General features: G+C 42.9%; 1 protein-coding gene across 5 annotated transcripts in view; it reads left to right on the plus strand.

The window, feature by feature from the left end:
* The window catches only part of ULK1 (unc-51 like autophagy activating kinase 1), a 111,875-nt gene that overhangs the window by 61,405 nt on the left and 31,398 nt on the right, over positions 1–19,072 (plus strand). For all 5 annotated transcript variants that reach the window (XM_061602273.1, XM_061602275.1, XM_061602276.1 and 2 more), the window contains 3 exons: positions 1,709–1,791; positions 5,843–5,893; positions 18,002–18,090. In XM_061602273.1, coding sequence (XP_061458257.1) covers positions 1,709–1,791; positions 5,843–5,893; positions 18,002–18,090 — 223 coding nt within the window. The remainder of the gene's footprint in view (positions 1–1,708; positions 1,792–5,842; positions 5,894–18,001; positions 18,091–19,072) is intronic.

Here is a 19,072-nt window from a genome sequence, read left to right on the forward strand (position 1 = left end):
AAGAGAGACTCATGGATTTCGTAGAAGACTGGTTCATGTTTCAAAAGGTGTCTGTGTTCATGACACCTCCTGTTTTTCCTCTGGACAATACAGCACTAAGGAGTGTCTGGTGATCTTCCACACTAGCCCCCAAGTGTTCGTTCTCTCTCTCTCTCCCCTCCTCCTCCTCCTCCTCCCCCCCCCCCCCAGGTTTTGGTGTGTTTTCCCAACTTCAGCATTCAGCTAAAAGTTGATTCAGAGAGAGAGGTTTGAAACTGCTACTCAAATATTAGCCCCTGGAGAACAGTTGTTTACTTTAACATTTCTGAGTAGCTTTCTACGGGAAGGGAAGGACAAGCCTGAAAGGGACCACACCATGCCAAACTAAGTGGTGTTAGTTTTAAGGGGCGGGGATATATATAGGGTGAATATGCCATTGCCTTACCTGACCTTTCCAAGCAAGCCTGGCAGGCAGCAGAGACCATGTTGTGTACACAGCAAATGCCAAGATGGCCTGGATTTGCCTGTGCAAAAAAATTTAAATGGCTCTGCCAGGTTTTTCCTTCCTCCCCCCCCCCTTTCTGAACATGTCCCTGCCTGGTATATATTATCAGGATGAAGAAAAAAAAACCCTCTCTTTGGCCGCTTATGCTGTTTCTGGGTTGCTGCTGCAAGTGTTGTCATGGGGAAAAAAAAAGGAAACAAGCACCTCCCTGAATTGAGCATGTTGAAGAGGTTAGGTGAAAACCTCATCCTTGAAAAGCCATTTTTCTATATGCAGGGACCATTTATGGTACATTGCAGGGCAGCCTAAGATAGGTTTGTATGTGAATTTGAAAATCCCTTGGGCAACCTCACTAGCTTAACATGGGGCACAATCTGCAGGTCAGCTCTCCTCGGCAGCTCACCTTCATTTATACAGGGTGTGTGCAGGAGAATTTCCCTTGTCAGAACAGCCAGTCTCTCATTCTGCCACCCTTAATATTGATATTTCTAGGCCATATTCCTTTATAAAGGCCTTCAAAGGGCTTTGCTTGATTAAAAGCCCAACATACGCCAGCTGTAATAGCTGTTTTCCTTGGCTTGCAGTAGGGCAGGAGTAGCCACTCTAGTGCCTCTTGATGTCGTTGGACTCCAACTCCCATTAGCCCTAGTCCACATGGCTAATACTCAGGGAAGATGGGAGTTGTAGTCCAGCAACAACTGGAGGGCATGCTGTACTATCCCTGTAAGTAGGGTCACCTCTGACTGGAGTTAAAATGGCATTTTCTCTCAAGTAGGTGATGAAGCAGCTTCTCTTCCACATAGCTAAACTATGGAGAGCATTGAGTTGAGATCCAGCCAACAAGTGTCATTGTTTGATCCATCCTTATAGCAGGTTAGGATGTAACAGCTAGGAGCTCAGTTTTTCTTGACCTCTTGGACCTTCTCCCTACAGAGATAGGAGAGCTAGCCACTTGCTCTTGAGCTTACAAAAGAGATTGTAAAACCTAATGTTTCCATCAGGTTCTTGGCTAATTTCTTTCTTGTTCCTTTGCTTTCCCCCCGCCCCCTTCTGTGGCTGCATTTTTATCATCATTGGTTGTGTGTTTTATGTCCATTTATGATAGTGTGCTGGATCTTGTAAACTGCTTTGAATCCCTAGGAGAAGTGGTTTAAAAGTAGTTGCTTTTAAAGACATGAATATTACGTGATGCTGACATTTCTCCACCTGCTTTTGTTTCTTAAGCATCCCAAGGGAGACGTCAACCCACTTGAGGCAGCTGCTGTTAGGACTTTTGCAACGGAATTACAAGGACCGCATGGACTTTGGTAAGGGATTTCTCCTTCTGGGTTTTTTTGTAATCTGGTCAGACCAGAGGCACACCTACTGTGGCTTTATTTGTTTGACCTTTTAGGGTAAGGGTGCGAAATCTCCCCCCACCCCATGTTGTTGGGCTCCAACTCCCATCGGTCCCAGCCAGCATGCAGGGAGTTGGGAGTCCAACATAGGCAGCCAGTGTGGCAAAGTGATTAGAGTGTCGGACTATCCCCTGGGAAAGCAGGGTTCAAATCCGAACTCAGCAATGAAGCTGACTGGGTGACTTTGAGCCAGTCACTGCCTCTCAGCCTAACCTACCTCACTGGGTAGTTGGGAGGATAAAATGGAGAGCAGGAACAACCATGTATGCTGCCTTGACATGTATTTCCTCCTTGGAGGGAAGGTGGGATATGAATGCAATAATAAATAAATAATTGGAATAAGCAAAAAATAAGTTTCCCTCATTTCTGCCCTAAAGAATAATCTCACGAGGCTTAAAATGAGGAGGAGAGCCTGACGTCAGCGCTCTGCATCCTTGTATAGGTGCTGGGGCCCAGCACCCCAGAAGGACCTACCACTGGTACCTGCCCTGGACCTTCCAGTCAGTCCCAGGTGGGGTGCTACCATTTTAATTTCACATAAAGCTACTGCTGGAGTGTTGTCCTGGGGCACTTGGAATTTTTAAATGACACCCCTATATTGCGGGATCTGGGACCCCCCCATTTAATTTTCCTGTGATGTCCCAGAAAAAGGATGTATTAAACACATTAACTTGGGGGCATTGTGGGATTTTTTTTTCAAATGATGGTTTGTCACATTTAGAGTTACCCATGAATTTGATGGCTAAAATATATTAGCTTTGGAAACCTTGAAATTAGCAACTGTGAGGGTATGCAATTGCTTCTAAATATTTTCAGATGCTCTAAATTACTGTTTTTCAACCTTGGGTCCCCAGATGTTATTAGACTACAATTCCCACCATCCTTAGCCATTGGCTAAGCTGGCTGTGCTTGATGGGAGTTGTAGTCTGACAACATCTGGCGATCCAAGTTTGAAGAACAGTGTTCTAAATACGTTGAAATGTTTTTGACAGGCTTTTAAATTGTTTTGAATATGCTTAATTTAATTTTTAATTGTATTGCTTTGGCTTCTTGATGTTTACTGCCCTGGGTTCCTCTTGGGAGGAAGGGCAGGACAGAAATTTTAATTAATAAATAAAAATAAATAACTGGTGTGCTGCTCTTTCCACAGCTTGGGGGTCAGCAGAGGGTACTTTGCTGAGGGTCTCTGCAAACTCTGAAGCCTGATCTAGGGGTGGAATTGTTGTCCCTTAGTTTGAGAATAAGGGAGAAGGGTTTGTTTTAGAGCAGGGGTAGCTAACCAACAGGCTGCATACACCCCCCGAGAGGTTATTCCTCCCAAGACCCCCCTCCCACAAATATGTCCATGGGTCCCCTACTGCAGTTCTCTGCTGCCAGAATGTTTGTGTGACACCCCATACACAAACAAATGTGTCCTTCAAAAAAGAGTACATTTTGGGCTGTGCTGACTTTCACATAGAAAATTTTGTGCAATATAGTAATAGGCTCCTTTTAAGTCCTATAACCTATAAATAAAATAGAATGCAAGTTTATATCATTTTTCACTTTGAAATATTTATAAAGAACAAGGGAGGGGAAGGTTTCTGTATCTACACCAAAGGAACTCATCTATATAGTATATTGTCTGAGCAGCTGTCTTGCTTGTAAATCCAAGGCTAGACAGTTGATATGCTTATGCTAGAGTCAGTTGAAAAGTAAATAATAAATATTGATGTTCCTTCTATTTACATCATCTCATAACAGTTAGAAAGGCTCAGAGAAAGGGTGAGTGTTATATGAGATGGTGTAAATAGAAGGAACATTTAAGATTTTTCAAGTTGTAATTTAATTGCAATTGTAATTTTTATTATTTACTTTATTTTTATTAACTTTTTAACTTACTCTACAATAAGGAGCCTATTATTATATTGCACGAAATTTTCTAATAGTGAACACTGAAGAAGATCTGATAGAGGTAGAAACGCGTATGGCCTTCTTGGTCTTTTGCTTCGTTGTTTTCAGTTTTGTGTTATAATTTTTTGGGGGGGAAGTTGGTAGATATGCGCACAAATAATTGTGGTTGTTACATAAACCTTTCATCTTCATATACTGTGATGTGATGAAAACATTTGCTTTTATTATGTTTTAATGGTGATAATTATTAATACATATGTGTATATTTAATACCTGAGTTAGCACATTACTTTGCCCATTTTTTTTTAATTTTCAACTTTGTAAAGGTTGGGTTTGGCTCCTTAGTTTGGTGGGAGTTGTAGCACAACAATATCTCTCTATCCCACCAGTTAAAACAGCTAGACTGGTGAGGACTAGAGAGAGGACTTTTTCTATTGTGGCTCCCACTCTGTGGAATTCCCTCCCAAACGATCTCCGTCATGCCCCCGCTATGATGAGCTTCTGCTGGGCCTTGAAGACCTGGCTCTTCAGACAGGCTTTTGGGGTGGGTTAGGTTTATGACCACTGTTGAGATTTTAATGTTTTAATGTATTTGTATGTTTTTATTCTGTACGTTGCCCAGAGTGGCTGGACAACCAGCCAGATGGGCGACTAATAAATCTAATAAATAAAAAAAAAAAAAATATCTAGAGATCCAAGGTTGGAGAAGGCCGATTTAAGCTCTAGTGTGATAGCCATAGGTAAGAAGGAGCTGCATGACGGCTAATGAGCAGATTGATGGAAGGTAAGACAGAGTTGCCCAGCACAGAATTGCAACAGACTGCTGCAGGAGGGACAGAGCTCTCTGTCCATCTCCTGCTAGCCTTTAGCAGGCTATTAACACTTTTGGCACTCTAGCAACTTCTGTGGACTTATAAGACTGTGCTGGTGCCTTCTGCAGACAGTCACCCTGATCCAGAGCTCTGCTTGCTCCGGTGTGCATGCAGGACACTCTAACATGTGCTGGCTTCCCCATTCATTGCAATGCCTCATGCCAGTATTGATGGTACTTTCTGCAGGTGCTCGCCCTGATGCAAACCCTGTGGGTGCTCCAAGGTGCATGCAGGGCTCCTAATGTGCATTAAGGATACCTAAAGTCATCTCTTGTACCTGCTCAGCTATTAAGATCAGCCTCTGAGACCTTGCTGTTTTGCCCTCCACCACTGGAAGTGAGGTTGTTGAAGCTCCCTGTTTATTGAGCTCCCCTCCCAGATGCAATTGCCTGGTGCCATCTTTTATTTTATTTTTGGTGGTAATTTTTTACCTGCTCGGGCCATTCAATATTAGTGCATTATTTTACTTTATGGTGGATTTTTAAAAGTTTTTTTTAGATATTTACTGTAATTCTGCCTATTGGTTTTATTTAAAATATTTATATCCAGTTTATGCATGAATATTTATATCCTGTTATATGAATGAAAGCATGCTTTCAGTGCAAATAGTAGGCTTGGGAACACTGATCAAGATCAGGACTACAGCAGGAGACAATGGCTTAAATACCCTCCTACGATTCTGTTAACAAAGTGCCTCTGGTCTCTGGTCTATACCTGCTAGTTTGACCCTTGCAGAAGATTGCCAGGACTAGTTTTAAATGCTGTCAAGCTAGACTTGGCAACTACCCAAAGGCCTTTTATGGGGGCCAAAAGGCAGAATACAAATCCTGCTACAAATGAATTAAATCAATACGCTACACTTTTTTTTGCATGCACAGTTCTGGCCACACTAAGAACTTTTCATGTAATTGAACCTGTAAGACAAATACATGGAGGATAGGGCTATCAGTGGCTTCTAACCACAATGGCTATGTTCTACTTCCACTCTTGGAGGCAGTATGCCTCTGAATGACAGTTGCTGGGAATCGCAAGTGGGCAGAGTGCGGCTGCACTCAGGTCCTGCTTTCAGGCTTTCCATAGGCATCTAGGATGCCAGACTAGATTGGACATTGGCTTGATCAGCAGGCTATCTTCTGTTCTTATTATCCAAGTTTATAAACCATTGAAATTTACCTTTTTGTTGTTTCTTTCCCCAGATGAATTTTTCCACCACCCTTTCTTGGATGCAAGTGCCTCTATGAAAAAATGTAAGTTCATTTCATTATTCCCTTTTTTTTTGGCATGTTTATACAGACATATACTGTAAATTTCGGCTTGCGCTGTGCAAGTTTAGATGCGTATTGCTGCTAGCTCTCTCAAGGCTCATTCAAGTGTGTGAAGGGGCAACAGATGTCACACAGGCTATCGTTACATTCTGCAGAGGACTGGCCTCTCTTGGGAAGTAAATTCCATATCTAAGTTTTGAATATTCAATGTAAAAATGTCATGTTTTCAAACTTTGATTAGTAGCTGGACAAGGTGTTGATAAGATCTCAGCTTTCTAAAGCGTAGAGGTAGCTTAACTTTTCTTGGGGGCGGGAGGGTACACTTCAAGACTCCATTGTGAGGGACAAAGATACAACTAAGTACTATTTCAATTACGATATCCAATGGGTCAGCGAAACTCAAGTGTCTTTAAGTCAGCACACTTCATCTCCTTCTACAGTGCTTAAAAAACTGACAGTTCTAATCATGTAACTGAAATATGCAAATCTATTTCCTTTTGGCTTTTTAAAAATTGTTTGATCGCTACATAGGAACCATGTTTTGGCTTTGAGATTGTCACGTTAATTCTTGGTGTGTTTTATGAGAAAGAGTCATGGTGACTTTATATGACCGCTTTAGATTTCATCTTCGTAATGGTGGCTTCTGCTTTTTGTTAACTTCCCTCACGTTTTTGCCTGAAGTAATGGACTGTAGAACACACCTATACAGAACAGAAATCTATTTGCTTGAGAGGTCCAAGGCAGTGGTTCCCAAACGACTTTTCCCCATGGGCCACTTGAATATTGCAGATAGCCTTGGAGGGCCACTTAATGATTTTTCTGCCTGTTGTAGCAATTATAATGCACTGTGCTAGATGCTGCATGATTTTTAATTGTATTTCAATTCCTTTTATTTCTTGTATTGTGTTTTATTGTATTACAATTTGCATTCCATAGAATTAAAAGCACAATACCATACAATACAATATAAGAAATAAAAGAAGCAATCAAAATACAGTTAAAAACCAGTATAAATATTAAATGCAGACATGCTGCAGACCATCTGAATGAAGCTTGCGGACCACTGGTGGTCCATGGACCACACTTTGGGAATCCCCGGTCTTAAGGGAGAAAGGATTTTGCCATTGTGGATGGAAGGTAGAACAGTTTCAGAGCTGAAAGTAAACAGAGGCTCTCTTGCATGTTGCGGATGCATATAAATGGCACCTGTAAGGTTACCTCTTGGGAGACAGGTAGTAAGTAAGAATTTCCCAAAGAATATGGGTTGTGGTTTGATGGTAGAAAATATGCTTTGCATGCAGAAGGCCCAGGTTTCGTTCCCCACATCTCCCATTGGTTAGGTCACCAGTTTGGGAGACCTTGGAAAGCCACTGTCACTCAAGAGGAGGCAATATTTGTCTAGCTCACTCTTGGACTGCAACTCTTGGCAATGGCCAGGCAGGTTGGAAATCATAGAGACTGTATTCCAAACATCTGGACAGTAACAGTTTGGGGAATGCTGGGCTTGATGAACCAGCAAGCTGACTCTGTGTATTGCATGGCTTCATATGTTGAATTCTAGAATTAAAATCAGGCTTAGGATATGTCGTGACATTATCAGTCTGCAACAGGCCACCTAGTTAGATTAGATCATGGTTGGAATGAGACATGATCTCAACACAGGTGTGGTCCTGAGATGGAAATATGTGGGTGAGGAGCATTTGCGAGATTGGCTCAATGGGGCTGCAGGTAGGGTGTTTTAACTCTTCTAATTCTCACCTAACAAATGCCACTCCACTGGGATGGGTTCACAAAATAGTGTTTTTGGGACCAGTGATGGTTGCAACTTGTGTGTGTGTGTGTGTGTATGTGACAGAGAGAGAGAGACTACACTGTCATGGATCAACTCTCTTACCAAGTCAGCCAGTTAGCAAACAGTGGAAGACACTTGAGGATGCAACAAAAAGACCATCATATGTTTTGCTTTAAACTTGGCGTAACCTGCCTTAAGGTGTCTAGCACTGAGGGCTGTAGGAAAACCTAGGCCTTGGGCCTCCATTGCTTTGAAGCAGGAGTTGATTTCATTCCCTAATCATAATTTTAAATAATACAACCCCCCTCCCTTAACTGTACTTAGGTGTCACACCTGCGGGTAGAAAAAAATTCTCCTGGTTTAGGGGCGCTTCCAAGCCCTCCTCCTCACTACCTTCAACTGCAGTGTCACCCTGGGGGGAAGGCCTTGAGAGGCATGGCCACCCTCGAAATCGGAAAGGATATTCCCGACTCAAGGGTGTCCACACACCAGCAGATCCTCGTGTTCCAACGGCTGTGCCCTGGTGGAGAATTGTTTCAACAAACTCTGAGCCTCTCGCCAACCAAGAAGGTTCATCTCAACCTTGGTCTGCTCCCCAGAGAGCCTGGCAGCCACCGCAAACTGTGCAGCCATCTGCTCCGGCGTTATGGACGCCAAGTCCCTCCCAGCAGGGTTCCCCTCGAAAGCAAGAAAGGATTTTCTTGACTTGGCCTCCATTCCCTTCGTTACCAGCCTCACAACCGCTGCACAGGGCAACCCCACCGAAACGGCAAAGCCAAAACAGGCAGAGAAGGGTTCCTATCTTCCGACCGCTATCTCCAATGTCGTCTAGCCCGCTGCTTCCAGCGTCGTCTCACCCGCTACCTTGGGACACTGGTCCTGTAAAACGACCCAGCCCAAAGTTGCACACCAGGTCACGTCACGGCTACAAGTGGGTGTGAATCAAGAGTTAAAGCTCATGAAGTCACAGCCCTCCAGTCAGAAAGGAAAAGATACCACACAATCAAATGAAGAAGAGACAATTGGGTTTTCATAATTGGGTGCTATGTATAATGTGTTGTCCAGTGGTCCATGCACTTCAGTCCTAAAAGTTGCTTATATAGGCCTCTGGCCCAGTCCATAAACAATGATAACATGGCAGTCAAGTGCGTAAGGGAGGGCAGCTCTTCATGAGAATCTGGTAGTATTTCCCCCTCACACACACTGTAGCACCTGGACATACCCTCCAAAGATTTGTGGTAGTATGTTGAAAGGCTCCAGATCCATGTGCAGAATGAGTGGTGAGTGGCTGCCATGTTGCTGTTTGTGTGAATCAAGACACTCAAGCGAAGAACCCATAAGCTGAAGGTATTTAGAGATCTGAGAGTTTCGGGAACCATTGTGAGAAAAGAGGCTGCCTTTTGGGCTTCAGATTCCTTGTTACCCATGAATCGAAAAAAACAATGATGGATGAGTGACGGGACCAACTTGTTTGTGGCTCTTGTCTTAGGCTGCTTTCACACTGCACTTTATTCCGTTATTCTGACATTTTCTTACCCAGTAATTTATTTGACCTTTCACACAATGTGAAAGCTAGTTCCGGAAATGCAGTGGAATAGAGAGGAAGTTTAGCGCTACGTTTCATGATAAATCATTCTAGAAGTAATTCATTTGCAAGCTTGGAAACAGGGCTGGCCCCAAGCATCCCGGGGCCCTTGGGCACCAGCCTGCCCCAGGCCCCAGCACACTCTTTCTGTGATTCGCAGCAGGATTGGTACCGCGGATTGCAGGGCGGGAGCTCGCAAGCCTCCCACCATTCCCTCGCTCTACTTACCTTTCTCTGTGCTGTTTTTTCGGCTCCGCACACTGCACGTGCACGGTTGCCATCAATCAAGATGGCGCCCGAGGTTTCCCTAAGGGGCTGACGCCTCTGCCGCCATCTTGGTTGATGGCATGCATGTGTGCTACACGCGCACATTGCTGCCATCAACCAAGATGGCGGCAGAGGCGTCAGCCCCGTAGGGAAACCTCGGGCGCCATCTTGATTGATGGCAACCCTGTGCTCACAGCCGTAAAAATAATAAATAATAATAATAATAAATTTAATTTTTGTGTCGCCTATCTGGCCAAAGCCACTCTAGGCGACGTACACATTAAAATTCAATAAAATACCATATAATACAAAATAGAATACAATGCAGTCAACACTAATACAGCAGTATAAAATCATTTAGGGCAATCAATGAATAATTATAAAGCAATCACAGAAAAATTAGCCCACCCCGGAAATCCCAAAGGCCTGTCCAAAGAGCCAAGTTTTTAAGGCTCGGCGAAATGTATCCAGGGAAGGGGCATGGCGAAGATCAAACGGGAGGGAGTTCCAGAGAGTGGGGGCCGCCACTGAAAATGCCCTCTCTCTAGTCCCCACCAACAAAAAACAGCAGAGATAAAGGTAGGTGAAGCGGGGGAATGGCGAGTGACTCAGGTGCTCCTGTCCTTTAGAGCCGGCCCTGCTTGGAAACATGGAAAATAGTGGGAGCCTTGTGCTAGCTGCAGCCGCTCACATGATAGGCATCCTGACATGCAATATGTTCCTGCTGTTTAGGCACACGCCATTTTTTTTGCCTGATGAACTTTTTACCTGTATTCTGGTGTCGGTGCGGGTACCAGCATTCCCTTCTTCCTTTTCCCCCACACTCCGTGTCTATGCAACTAAAAAAAAACAAATCAGATGCTAAAAGGAGAGGGGTTGCATGGCGACAGGATGACAACTTAGACCTCCTGCACAGTGGGGAACTGCAGTGCGCATGTGTATAGTGGGTGAGGGACAAAAACAAGACATTCATTTCAGCAGTGTGAAAGACATTTGTGCAGCATGCTGGATATATCAGCTGAAAAAGCCACGGTTCCTTAAAGCAACAGGTAGTGCCGTGGGAAAGGAATTTTAAGAATCGGGACAGAAGCGGTGCTCTTTTAATCCACTAACTAACCCAATAAACCCCATGTCTGAAAGCAGCCTGATTCGGATGGTTCTCTAAGCACTTGCTTATGAGCAAAAAGCTTTTTCCGACGGTATCTGCTTATTCTCCTGGTGGTGTTTCAGGAAGAGGCTGCAGCTCAGAGGTAGAGCACAATGCAGATCAAACTGGCTGTAGGTAGCAGTACTGGAACAGATCTCTATTTGAGATCTTGGAGAGATGATATCAGTTACGACAGACAGTATAGAGCGAAGTGAATCAATGTGTTTGGCATGAGGGAAAGTGTCACATTAATCATGGTACCTCCTGCTAAAATATGGCAACCAGTTCCAGCCTATATGCCAGGTGTGGGGAACTGTTGACCCTCCAGATATTGCTGAATTCCAACTCCCCGAGCAAGCATGGTCAACGGGCAGGGGTGATGGGAGTTGTAGTTCAGCAACATCTGGAGGGCCAAAAAACGTTCCCATTCCTGCTATGTATAGTACTACCTCTCCTTTAAAAAAAACAAAAAAATCTTCCTTGGCCTACCCAGTAATGAGACTGGGCATACTGCAGAATTTCTCTTCTAAGTACCACTGAGTCCTTTTGGATTCCTTCATCTTGTTATCTGGCAACTTGTTTTCTACATGTTATTTATATTTTATATATATGTCTGTAAGTTATTTATTTATTTATTTATTTATTTATATGCGTTGTTCCTATTTTTTTTCTATTTATGCATCTGTAAACCAAGATATCTGTATATCTAAATTATGCAAAATAAATATTTTTTTAAAGAAATATATACCTTGGGTAGCAATGTTTATATTTTGCCATAAAAGTTATGGAGTGAGCCCCCAGAATAATAACCATGTACTGATATTGCATTGCAACAATTAACTGTATGGTGGCATTGGATGACATCAAGGCAGTCGCACTTCCAGGGGTGAGGCCGAATTAAATAAATGTTAATGGACAAATTGTAAGAGTTTTCATCAGTTTATCAATTAATCTATCAAATTGTTGTTAATTAAATTTATATCCCACCCTTCCTTCCAAAAGGAGCCCAGAGGGTCAAACAAGTGATAACAATAAAAATATCTTAAAAAATGAAACATTTTAAAACAATTCCAGTACAGATGCAAATTTGCATATTGGCAGCAATAATTTCTAATCCACGATGCATATTTCCTTTGGGTTTAGAAGTGTTGTGGCAGGCATTGTCTTAGAGCAAATTACCCATGTAATCTTATCATTCCTGCCCGTTGGCTATGTTGGGTGGGACTGGTGGGCATTGGAGTCCAACAACATCTAGATGGCCACAAGTTCTCCATCTCTGTGTTAGAGGTATTCCCAGCTGTGTATCAGGAGTGCCTCTTGTATGATGATGTCTGCTACAAGATGGGAGATTGTGTGTTAAGGTGATGCTTGCCAGCTAGTTTTTATAAGCTCATATTCCCCACGCACATGTGCGTTTTCTCCCCCCCTCCCCCCAATGGTTGGCACCATATTAGTTGATTTAAAAGTTTTTGAATTGGTTACTGTGTTTGGTGAAATGGTGCAGCTCTCAAGATTCCCAGTATTTTGCATTCAACCTCTTTCAGTTTCTTAGCTGCAGATCTTTTTTATCTTCCTCTTTTTGCACAGTCTTGTACAACAGGCCTGGGGGACATGTGGGTCTCCTAGAAGTTCTTGTTGGACTCCATCTCCCATCAGCCCCAACCAGCATGTCATATGGTCAGGGACGATGGGTGTTGTAGTTCAGCAATATCTAGTGGGCACCATTTTGCCCATCCTTGTCCTGTAGTATAGGATGTCCTGCAGGACAAAGTGCTTGGCTGAATGTTTGACTTCCTTCCAGTTTCATGGTTGGAAAGTGTGTTTCTGCTTCCATATCAATAGCATAAAAAGTGGATTGGAACCAGTTTGGAACCGTTTTAAATCTGTGTGTTTTGCCCAGTTCAGCCCCTCTCGCCCCCAGCTATCACTCTGTAAATTCGCTAATGTAATTGTTGCACATGACACAGCCCTTTGCTGGGCAAGAACCACTAGCTCAGCCATTTATCTGCAGTGCTCTTCTAAAGAATATTTCCCCTTCAAAGAAGGCTGTGCTGCATTTTTAGAAAAAGGCTGTAGTAGAGAGAGCTGGGACATCATCTTTTCAGTGCTCCCAATTAAGAGCGGAGTTGGAAGCTCAGCAAGACTCTGCATGGAGAACAATTACATGGGTAATTTGGAGATCTGCGGGTGGAGACACCCAATTCAAGTTTAATATCACTTTCTGGCTCAAGGTGAAATAATCCAGTTGATGGAGCTTGTTCCTTTTAAAGGATGCCAGATATTCACTCAGAGACCGTCTCTATGCTTTTAAACGCTTTGAGGAACCAAGGCAGGAAGTAGCAGCTATGCTCTGATCCCTTGGCCCACCTTCTCCCCACACATGCTGTGGGTCAAAACAAGAATCCCTTTTGGCTCCTGTTCCAACTTCTCTCCACATTCTAGTTCCTTTGATCCACCAGACTCTGTCCCATTCTGACCAGTCTCCAGCTTTTCCTGCTTTTTGCTTTCTGCTTTGAGGTATTTTCCTCAGCCTGACAGGAGATTTTCCTTTGAGATTGTCTGCAGTGATGCGAAGTCGAATTCCCAGACTTGATTCTAGGGAAGGCTGGCAGTGGTTAAGTGGGTGTGAAAGTTCACACAGTTTGTGCTTGTAAATGCAGCTTCAGGGAGAATTGAGTTGTAATTATAGTGTGGTGCCCCATCCATATCTATAGATCCCTTGTCAATCATAATGAACCCTGTGTGGATGCTGTGTACCTTCGGTGTTGGCTGAGATACCAATGAACAATTGAAACAATTAGGCTGAATTGCCCTTAAGATTCAAATGGGAAGAACAAGATAAGCAGGGGGTTGGACTTGATGGCCTTATAGGTCCCTTCCAACTCTACTATTCTATGATTATTTTTTTTGCATTCATATGCTGCCACTGGTTCCGTGCTTCAGTTAGCATAGTGAATGAGTGATGTGCCTCCTCTCCTCCATCATGAACATGTGAGACAAGCAGTCATGGTGGAATCATGCAAGCATGATGTCTTCAATCGCTTGATTTTTTTTTCCATGAGTGTCGCGGAGAGGAGAAGCTCTCGCCACCATATAGGACAGGGGTGGGAAAGTTTTGGCCCTCCAGATGTTGCTGAACTACAACTCCCGTCAGCCTCAGCAAGTATGGCCAATGGGCAGGGATGATGGGAGGTGTAGTTCTACAACATCTGGAGGGCCAGTGGATTCTTACAACAGATATAGGAAGCTGTCCCTAATTGCTATTTTGGACCATCTAGCCTAGTATTGCCTGCGTGGACTGTCAGTGGCTCTCCAGGGTTTCGGGAGAAGGACTTTCCCATCAACTGGTACCCAATCCTTTAAAAAAAATTTTTTTTTAACTGGAGATGTCAGGGACTGAACTTGGGACCTTTTTGCATTTGTAGCATGTGCTCTATGTCTGAGCTATGGCCTTTCCCCTGTATTTACTTAATCAACTGGTACACTGGCTCAGTACATGAGCGAGGCCACTTACCTTGCTTTGCTCTCTTTGTCCCTTGCAGTGGTTCAGATGTGAATAAGTCCCGCCCACCAAAAAATATGCTTTTTGTTCTTAGATTATCCCAATGATTTTCCCCAAGCCAGTCCAGCATTTGAGCCTGGAGTGGTGCTTTGCTGCCAGAATTACTGAGTGCACCGAGCCAAAATATGGCTTCACGGGGCAGAGAGCAAGCACCTGGCTGTTCAAACATCAGCAACATGAATTCATTCTCCTGTAGACTCCAGGGATTATTGCTGTTATTAATTAAACATGTTTTTATTTTAATGAGAATATTTCTTTTCTGTGTGTAACCACCATCATTTTAGCCTACTGAAAATCAGCTGGAGAACTGTACATCATCTTGCTCTTTTTGAGTAACAGAAGCTATAGCCGGGCAATAATTTTCTGTCCATGTCGGATGGAAAAACAGCCAGATTTGGAGTGTGTCAGTTACGGCCTTGCACCTTTTGAAATTTCAGATTATTCCTCCACTTCAAAACAAATAGCAATGTTCTTAAATGTTTTTGCACCTGAGATGAAAAGTTAATCTCTCTCTCTCTCTCTGCGCTCTGGGGCTCAGTTTTCTGTATATTTCCCTCTTCCCTACCCACCCCCATACTATATTTATTTTGTTAAAAGCATTTAAATCCTTTCTTTCTTCCTCAATACAAGGCACTCAGGACAGCTCAGAACATAATAAAAATCTATCTTTGCCAACAAATCAATTTTAAAAATCCAGCTTAAAAACACAGGGGAAAAAACAGTAGATAAACTCTCCCAAATACTTGAAGAATCAGGTACAGTGCTGGAAATATGAGTGAAATGGCCAAGTATGGTTGACAGCCTACCTGAACAAAACAGTTTTCAGTTTTGCTTAGAATGATGTTGGGGAGAGAACCAAAGATAGCTCCTAGCACAGGGATGAGGACCTTGTGGCCCTCTAGATGTTGTTGGACTCCAACTCCCATCAGCCCCAGCAAGCATGGCCAATGGTTAAAGATGTTGGAAGTTTGAGTCTTAACAGCATACAGTGGTCCCCAGGTTCCCTCTCCCTGCTCTGTTTTAAAATGAAGTACATTGAGGGAAGGCTCCATCATGCCTACTTGACAATCTGAGATATTTATTATCATACTCTTTAGCTCCAAGCATTTTCAGTGGCTTCCAGTTTGAAAATCTCCAATAACATCCTTTTTTTTTTACAATAATTTTTATTCAAATTTTCATAAAACATACAAAACAAAATCATAAAACATTCAAAGACAAAAAACAAAACAAAACAAAAATGATTAAACCAAAAAAAAATGTTGACTTCCCATTTGTCGCAGATCAAATCAGTTATAGGTCTACAATATATAACAATCCTGTCTCTTAAATTATATTATAAAATCACTTTCCTCCAGTAGTTATCTTAATTAATCATCAAATCTCATAAACATTACTTTATTCTTTCCACAAAAAGTCAAAGAGAGGTTTCAATTCTTTAAGAAATATATCTATCCATTTTTCTCCAAATAAACATGTCGATTAATCCATCTCGTTAATAATAATAATCTTATTGTCATAACCATAGTCCAAATAAACATATCGATTAATCCATCTCATCAAAATCTGTTAGGTCCAATAATTTCAATAGCCATTATTCCATTATCCATATTAATTCCATCTTCCATCTTCAATAGTCCTGTTAAGTCCAGTAATTTCAGTGTCCAATCTTCCATTATCAGTATTCCATAATAATCTTGCTGTCATAGCCATAGTCATATAATAAGAGTCTGATGGGAATTTCCTCTATCCCAAATATTTTCTTGCCATCAATTCTGAATAAGTTGCTGAAATATTGTTGTAAAGTCATATCTCTGTTCTTCTTTTTTACAAAATGCACTGGCTCATCTCTTGAGAATTTTTCCATTGTCACATGGCTGCAGTTAATTCCATAGATTTTCTCTATATCAAGCTCCATCACGTCATTCCAGTCCAGAAGATTATCCAAGCCATTGATAACTTTATCTCTAATATCTTCATTAATTTCTTCAGAGATAACGTTAAATTCCAAACAGTAGATTTTATTTCTAATATCCATAAACTCCAGATCTTTTTCCAATTCCACATTTGTTCCAATCTCCAGGGCTTGTATCTTCCCTTTATTTTTTCTTTTCTCATCTCTGATCTCATTCTCCTCTCTCACAGGATCCCCTATTTCTTTAAGCTCCTGCGTCATTTTGCTCAGTTCAATTTTCAGCTCCTTACTGCCCTGTCACAGGGTTTGTTTTGTTATCTCAATCTCATCCATTATTTTCTGAAACATAATTACTTCCAGATTCTCAGCCACTTTCTTGATTGCCATTTTTAAAACCACGAAAACAAAACAAAAATAAAGAAGAACCACTTCTTATTTCAGCAACAATTGGGTTAATATTCCAGGCTTGATGACATCACAGTATAAACAGAGCAGCCTGCCTTATCTCTCTATGTTCAAGAATACAAAACAAATTTAGTTCCCAGCATCAAAACAGTTAGTGGCGTCATGAAGAAGCAGATTCGTCAAAATAAAATAGACCAAAAAGAGAATAGTCCCAGACAATATAATGTTCCTCGGAATAGAAATCCCTCTTCTGTTTATATCTTTAGAATGCACTTCCAGGACAGCTTTTTGCAATAGAAACAGAGATAAGCTGTTAATTTCGTGAATAACAGAGAAGAGTTATAGCTCACCCAGAAGTTCTTAAAGCTGATTCATTTGACAAATCTCTTTTTGCTGCAACAATTTAAACCAAGTAAAAAAAAGAATAGAAAGAAGGGTGCTTGCCTGTTAGTCCGTTTTCTCTTTGAAGAAAAGATAAATGTATCGCATTAATCAGATAGAGCTTGTTCGGAAGTCCGTCTGGCATTGCTGGCTGGACCTTTTCTCATAAATTAATGAAATCCAGTCCTCCCAACAAAAACAGGCTTTTGAGGTTGATCTCTACATTTCTCCCTGCCCGGGAGAAATTTCATCAGTCAAAAAAAAAAATGTTCTGACTGATTTATATCTGAATAAGCTTCTTTTGAGGCGGAAGCCCGTCTCAAAAGCAGGCACAAGCGAAGTCACCCTTCCCGGAAGTTATCTCCAATAACATCCTAAACATAATTCAAACAGCAACACCAGAACAGTTTCTGCATTAGGACAGAGAAACGACTCCAGGTTTTAAAAACATCTGGGTCAGAGCAAATTAAAAGAGCATCACCTGGTGCCGGAAGGATGTCAGAGTTGGCATGAGGCGAGCGTTCGTGCAATGAGCATCCATGCCTCTTGTGCAGTGCTACAACAGAAACAGCCCTGTCCTGTTAAAAAGACGTAGAGCAGCTTTAGCCAGCCTAATGCCCTCCAAATGTTGTTGGACTGCAACTCCTATCATCCCTGATCACTTGCCATGCTTGCTGGGGCTGATGGGAGTTGGAGATCCAACATCTGGAGGGCACCACATCGGCGGCTGCTAACATAGACCAGTGGCAATCGGAAGCAGGGAAATGGTGCCCCCTTTGGAATCTATGGCTGGATCAAATAAACAAGAGCTTAATGGGGGGGGGGTTGGGGGAAAAGAGCACCTGTCACAATCAATTGCACCGAATGTTGACTTGTTTTTCCTTTCTCCGTTCAATGACATCACCTGGCACCTGAGACAAATCTGTTGGCATGAGGAAGCCAAGAAAATCCTTCTAATCCTCCTATTGACAACCCTGAAAGCATGACCTTTTTTCTTTTCTTTTCTTTTCTTCCCTGCCCCTCCCCCTTTCCTTAGCTGCTTCGGTGCCAATGCCTTCTTATCCAAGCTCTGGCTCTGGGAGTTCGTCCAGCAGCTCTTCCACGTCCCATTTAGCATCTCCTCCTGTAAGTACAATGTACATTTGTTGGATGTGTGGGTGTGTGTTGTTTTTTCTCCTCCCAAAGTTTATCATTGGGTCATTCTGGTGGCTGCTGACTCCTTCCGTTCTTGAGGTGCACCCAGGCCACCCGTTGACTGCATAGCACGGTACTTTCAAGGGGGAGACACATATGGAGTGACACGGTGGACGTGGTAGATCTGACATCATAATAAGGCTGAATGAATCTGATCAAAGGCCCATCTAGTCTCGCATCCTGCTTCTTAAAGCAGCTAACCAGATGCCAGTGGTAGCTCAGTGGCAGAGCTTCTGTCTTGCATGTAGAAGGTCTGAGGTTCAGTCCCTAGCATCTCCAGTTAGGGCTCCCTGCTTGAGACCTTGGAGAGCTGCTGCCAGTCAGTGTACATAATACCGAGCTAGATGGACCAATGATCTGACTCGGTGTAAGGCAGTTCCCTTTGTTTCCTTGGAAGCCCACAAGCAGGGCACGAGTCTAATAGCAGACTCCCCACTTGTGATTCCCAGCACCTGCCTCTGATCCTGGCTGGGGCTGATGGGAGCTGGAGTCCCACCGCTTGCATAGCTCTGTCTCTGTCAGTAATCTTCTGAGCCAACAGCTTTACTCCCAAGGTTACTCAAAACAGACATAGCTTTCCTAGTTAAGGGCTCTGAACAGTTCGCCCTTCCTCTCAAGAGTACAACAGCTGGCTACCTTTGGGTTACCTTGTCACCTCTTGTGAGATAAGCTAGAAGTAAATCCAATCATTTCTTCCCTCATAGGAAGCTACTTTATATTGAGTCAGACCATTGGTTGCTTGGTATTGCCTACACTGACTGGGCGGGTCTCCAGGATCTCAAGACAGCATTCTCTCCCAACCCTACCTAGAGAAGCTAGGGATTGAACCTGGGACCTCTTCTGTGCAAAGCAGATGCGCTACCACTGAGCTACGGTCCTTCTGACCAGGTTGAATCCCCCGGGTGGACTGTGC

Source organism: Rhineura floridana, chromosome 19 (assembly GCF_030035675.1).
Source record: "Rhineura floridana isolate rRhiFlo1 chromosome 19, rRhiFlo1.hap2, whole genome shotgun sequence".
NCBI classification, from domain to species: Eukaryota; Metazoa; Chordata; class Lepidosauria; order Squamata; family Rhineuridae; genus Rhineura; species Rhineura floridana.